Source organism: Apodemus sylvaticus, chromosome X (assembly GCF_947179515.1).
Source record: "Apodemus sylvaticus chromosome X, mApoSyl1.1, whole genome shotgun sequence".
Classification (NCBI taxonomy): domain Eukaryota; kingdom Metazoa; phylum Chordata; class Mammalia; order Rodentia; family Muridae; genus Apodemus; species Apodemus sylvaticus.
In genome coordinates this window covers 96,178,095-96,183,962 of record NC_067495.1, presented here as the reverse complement: position 1 = coordinate 96,183,962, position 5,868 = coordinate 96,178,095, and the positions used below count along the sequence as shown (strand labels likewise).

Genomic DNA, 5,868 nt, shown 5'->3' with positions numbered 1-5,868 from the left:
GTGTGACAGAAAAGTCTAAAACTTGAACTTTAACTATAAAAGTAAATTTTAAAATGAATATATTGTAGATTTTGTGTAATTCAGGGCCTGTTTTTATTCTGTAATGAATTGTTGATGTAGTTGGATAAAGGGGGAAATAGAAATCACTCTTATATTTAATAGCATATAGTAACTTCCCTCCTTTTTGAATCAAGAGCGAGCATTTGGCAATAGGCATATATATGTATATATTATATACACGAACACACAGTGTAATTACCATCAGATATCTTTATTTGCATATGCCTTATTTCTGTTACTAGATTACAAGACCAGTAGTTTCTTTTTGTTATCTGGAGCCACAAACAGATCTAAGCAGATATTAATCCTCAAGACACTGCATTTCTGAGAGTTGGATCATAGTTTCCTTAAGTAAAATGTTAAAAATCTGCTAATCTAGATAAGATAGAAATCAATAAACTTTTTTATCTTAAGATGTAATATTTATTTGATACATCAAAAATGTTCTAACTTTGAGCTAGAACCTGCCACAGGTAAAATATGTAAAAGATGTTAAGACAAAAATGTGTGAGCAATAATTACCAAAATATTATGCAAAACTCTTTGGGCATGTACAGCCAATCAAATTTTGGACATTGTTCAGTGTTCTTTAATTTCTGGGTCACTTTACATTCTTTCAATAATCCCCTTAACTTCACGGAATATGGCAGTAAGAGTATTGTAACTCAAGTGATCAACTACTACAATTGATCCCTTTCTAATATGCTCCTTTATGTTAATAAAGATGGCCACAGCACTAACAAGATTGGCTTTTGCCTCTTTTTGGTTAAAGATGAGTTTTAATGCTGCTAATGCCTTCATATTAATCATATCTCTGGCTGCCTTGGGATTTTCAGACATATTCAAAAATACTTTCAAAACAAGATTTCTAGTCTTACGATTTCCCTGGGACAGCAAATGGAAAAGCTCTGAAAAGTAGCTAACTACAATGTAGTGATGGACAGACTCAGTAGTCAGCTGCCCTATTATCTTTAATCCAGATTGCTGGCCAGGTGAGTTCAAGGGGAAAGATACAGTTTCTTTACACATATGCTTAACATGAAATTCAACCTTGTGTTGTCTGTCATCCACAGAAGAATTCAGAGTAATAACAGCCTTTTTTATACTAACATCAGGGGAAGAAAAACTGAGCAAGCTTTCAATAAGTGTCACCACACCCACTTCATTAATGAATTCCTGGGCAAACGGATGAACTTTATGTATACCCATTGCAATCTGTGCTATTTTATGAATAAGAGGATCAGTAGTTGACTTAAGTATGTTAACAAGCTTTTCAAATTCAGGAGAATCCAAATAGCACTCCATTTTGCAAGGGCAAGCAAAGGGCTTGATGCCATTCTCTTCTCTGATCTTGATTTGCTGTCTAATTTCATCTAAGGTCTGAATGCAAGGATCAGAACCAAATGGATACTCAGGTATAGGCTGTAGGCTTGAACGAGTATTCTTAGTACATGCTGTTGAAGTTTCCTCTTCATTTGAGGCCAGAACAATATATGAAGAGGACCTTGCTTCAGATGACTCCTGGGATCTATAACCTAACACTGCTGGAGTTACAGCAGGCGCTTTGGGCCAGATAGTTACCTCAGACCAGTCCTTTGGCCTATCTTTTTCATTAATTTCATCCACTGGCTGAGGTTTAACTATTTTGAAAACAGGTTTAGGATCAGAATCAAAACCAGTGTCATCACCTTCCCAAAACCAGTTCCCAATAACGTTCTCTTCATCCTCCTCCTCAGCACCTGACCTAGACTTGTGGCTGATCTTAGGTGTGGGCTCCTCAGCACGGGTCTGGATACTAGTACTAGGTTTATTTTCACACTGAGCAACAGAATTATTACTATCTTCTTCTCCCTTCCAGAACCAGGAATTGATACCAGAATCTTCTCCAGTCCAGAACCAGTTATCACTACTGGGCTTATCTTTACGAGTGGATCTAGCAAACTTGTTCTCCGCCCTATGGTTGAAATCTGATGTGCCTTTTACTAGAGCCTTAGATTCTGATCTCGCTCCTTCTTTTGTCTCAGCAACTACCTTTCCCTTAGACCCTGCCTTCGTCTCTGCCACTGCATCTGATTTAGGTGCTGCCTTACCTTTCCCTTTGTCCCGGCTTTTGCCTGCACCTCTGCATGCATTAGCAGCCTCCCTCTCTGCCAGAGCTCTGGCTTGTGCACTTGCCCTTTTTTCTAGTTTAGCCTGTGCCCTACCCTTATTCTTTGAACCAGTCATGGTTGAAGCACAGTTATATACACCTGTCCAGTCTTATCCTTAGTTCTCTGTTTGTTCCGGGCTGGTATCTTTACACTTGTTAACTTGGTCAGAGATAAACTTGGCAGAACGAGTCAAAGACAACTGTTACTTCAGTTGTTAAAAAAGTTCCCCTTTTTTGACATACAGTCTCTATCAATGATAGGGACAAATTAAAGACACCCTCAGGTTAGGGAGAAGACGATGATTTCCAAAGGCAGACCCGTTGAAAGCAATCTTCTCCCAATCCAAGTCTACCAGTGGAGAAAGACCTAAGGTAGGAAAAAGAAAGACTTTAAGCGTCCTCCAACTTTGGTCTTTTATACAGATAGCTACACAGAAGGACATAAAAGGAGATTTGAATTATGGGGTTCAAGGTGTGGATTAGTAGAAGACTCTGCTATCTCATTTTACTTCTTGCGTATTTGCATCCAGCCCATTTTTCTCTCTCCACAATACACAACAGTGATAGCAGGTAAGATGGCTGGAGTGGAAGAAGCTAAGGCGCACCCAGCCCCTTTGGTCCCGTAGTGGTACACACCATCAGGTACTTACAGGCTTTCAGAAAGGCTTCACTAAGCTGCACTGATGAGATGGGATTATTTCCTCCTTTCTCACTTTCACTGTCGAAAAGCCACCCGACTGACTTCAAAGGCAGAACTATAGGCAAAAATATACATGGGATTAGAATTTTGAGTATTTGACAGACCTAAACTTGTATGTTCATTAATCTTAATACTTCCTCATACTCTGTTCTCTCTTATGGCTTATATTTCCTGACCCACTATCTGCTAATTATCTATTGACACAATCTTTTCTCACTGGCCTCCCATTCTCTGTAATGAATGTGAGGGCAGCAAGGTTTGGAAAGCTGGAAGACATTGGGTCCAAGGTAAGATCTGCTTTCATCTGTGTGTGTTCATGTTCACATTCATAGTCACCTTGAATCCTAATAAAGTCTTGTTCTGCTTACCTTCTAAGTGAACAACTACTTACAAGTCTCTACAGCAGCGGTTCTCAACCTTTCTAATGCTGTGACCCTTTAAAGTCCCTCAGACTGTAGTGAACCTAAATCACAAAATTATTTTTGTTGCTACTTTGTAACTGTAATTTTGTTACAGTTATAAACTATTATATAAATATCTGATATGCAGGATGTTAGATATGTAACTATTATGAAAGGATCATTTGATTCTCTATCCCAGAGGGGTCACGACTCACAAGTTGAGAAATTTTGCTCTACAAGAACCTAGAAAGAAACAGGTTTGTGGATAAAAAAGGCAGAGGCAAAAAAACCCCACAAAACAACAACAAAGCCACTAAAGAGACTGAGATGACAGAACTTCCCTGAAAAGGTTCATAGCACATGTTTCTGTATATTCAAGGTTGTTAAATGTCTCCTACTTGTTGTCAGCCCTGTCCCATTTGTTCCTCCGATGTGCTCAAGACCTGTGATCTGTCTGAATATGCATCCTCCTAATGCTAGTCATGCATTTTCCCATTCAGGGACTAAATTTCTTTCTCTGAGAAAAAAATACAAGGTATAAAAATAAATAGCGGAACATATACAACTACATTTGGGAAGAAAGCAGGGAAGCTAATGAATACAATAATTTCAAGGTCATGCTTGAAATACCAGCCTCCCCATGTACAACTAGATCTTGCCTCACATGCTATCATTACCAGCCTTACCACAAAGCAGGATCCTCAGGAAATGCTATTCTTCCCACTAAAGAAGTGTCCTCTGGCTGGAGAAGAGTCGACCTACAGAAAGCAAAAGATACTGAGGAAAATATAAAGAATGTTGATCATGGTATAAAATTATTAGGTTTATAGGTAGATTTCCAAAACCCAAGTTCAAACACCTCTTTTAAAGAATCAGGAACCAAGTAAATGATCTCTATCAACTCTCACATGTGACCCAAATGGCCTCCTTCAGAAACAGCATTTTTTTTTTTCTGGTACTACTTCTGTATAAAAACATGAGGGACTAGGAAAAAGGGTTGGGGATGATATATGGGGTCCCAGAAACAGACACTTAACTCTAATAGTGATTTCAAATCTTCAAAATTGAACACCTACCTGCACAAAACGTTCTCCTTTACTTTAACTCCATTCGAACATTAAAACAAATGTTCAACGTGAAATGTTGAGAAAATGGATCCTGAATATAAAAGATAGGATAATGTCATAATATTTATATAGCTAGGAGTTCTGTATATATGAACAACTCTTTCTCATGACCAGTTCCTTGCACTAAATCAGGTACAAGAGTCTAAATACACAAGGCAATAAAACAATCCTGTTCTGAAAGCAGATGAACATCTCATTCTTATGTTCTGGTGTCTTCATAATTGACCCTCTATGTTTCCCCTTCTCCAGAATGCACCACTCCTACCACCCTGACAGGAGACTTGGCCACCAAGCAGGAGCCTGTGGGAAGAGACAGCACCCACGATGCAAGACACAAGGATCCCTTTCTGGAATAAGGACCCAGGTAGAAGGGCGACTCACCACACAGAGCTGAACCACCGCCAGAGCTGGCCACCTGCCCCCAACCCATGAACAGCAATCTCCACGGGGCAGCACCATCCCCAGCTCCCGCGCCGCCATTTCTCCCATAGGCGCCTCCCCCACATCCCTCACAGGGCCCAAACACCAAGAGGGGCCCAGGGGGGAAAGCCTGCTACCAGGCGATCTGCTCCTCAGGCCTCCAGACCCTCAGACTGCAGATACTCTGGCTGCCACCCTGTATCCGGGGCCCGGTTCATGTTCCCGTCTCCTCCTCCCCACCGTCTGGGGTCTCTGAGAACCGCGCACACTCCAGGGAGGCCGCGACCCGCTGGCCTCCACTGGACTGTCAGGGCTGGGCAGTGGTCCGCAGTGCGCGACCGCCCGGAGCCCTCGACTCACCCCCACTTGCCTGGCCAGGCGCAAGGCCCAGGTCCCCGGGCTCCCCCGCGTCCCCCTCCTGCTCCTGGCTGGTCTCGGTCCTCAGGAGATCCTGTCACAGAGCCCCCACCGCTTTGCGCGCGAGTGGAATGGCAGAGACGTGTCCCGCCCCTAAGTCTCTGCACCAAACGGCAGGGGCTGCGCAGGATGCGGCAAGCCAGCTCGCCTGGAGGGTGTCGGGAAGGGGGCGGAGGGATACTGCTCGACGCCCCCGCCCGGACCCACTGTAGTTCCAACACGGAGTGGGCGGGGCCAGACAGCCCCACTCCTCTTAGAGGGGTGGGCTGCACCAGTGGGCGTCTGCAGACCCCTGGTCGCCCTAACCAGAGACCACCACCACTTTTTATTTTATTTATTTTTTTATGCCACCACAGTGTGAAGGATGGCTGAAATCTAGAGTGTATGACAGCTTTGGAGTGGGGGACTATGGAGAGAAGGTGGTCTGGAGATGTGGAGCTGGAGTGAGCAGCGGAGGGATACTCAGTGGCCCTGCACTCCTGGAGGAAGCTGGACACTGCGGCCACCTGCCCCTCCCTGCACTCCATCTCTGCTACCCTTCAGTTCTCCCTCCTTTTCTGACGCCAGTAGAAAGGGAGGAGGGCTTTTAGTACT

At 43.3% G+C, this 5,868-nt stretch overlaps 1 protein-coding gene across 1 annotated transcript; it reads right to left on the bottom strand.

Annotated features, from left to right (window-relative positions):
* Nucleotides 1-252: 252 nt before the first annotated feature.
* Nucleotides 253-5,459, bottom strand: Gprasp3 (G protein-coupled receptor associated sorting protein family member 3). Its single transcript, XM_052171328.1, has 5 exons — nt 5,218-5,459; nt 4,387-4,468; nt 3,997-4,068; nt 2,860-2,964; nt 253-2,576 (listed from the first exon to the last, which is right to left on the bottom strand). The coding sequence occupies exon 5, from the start codon at nt 2,284-2,286 to the stop codon at nt 667-669; it is 1,620 nt and encodes a 539-aa protein (XP_052027288.1). The 5' UTR covers nt 2,287-2,576; nt 2,860-2,964; nt 3,997-4,068; nt 4,387-4,468; nt 5,218-5,459; the 3' UTR covers nt 253-666.
* Between the last annotated feature and the right edge of the window lie 409 nt (nt 5,460-5,868).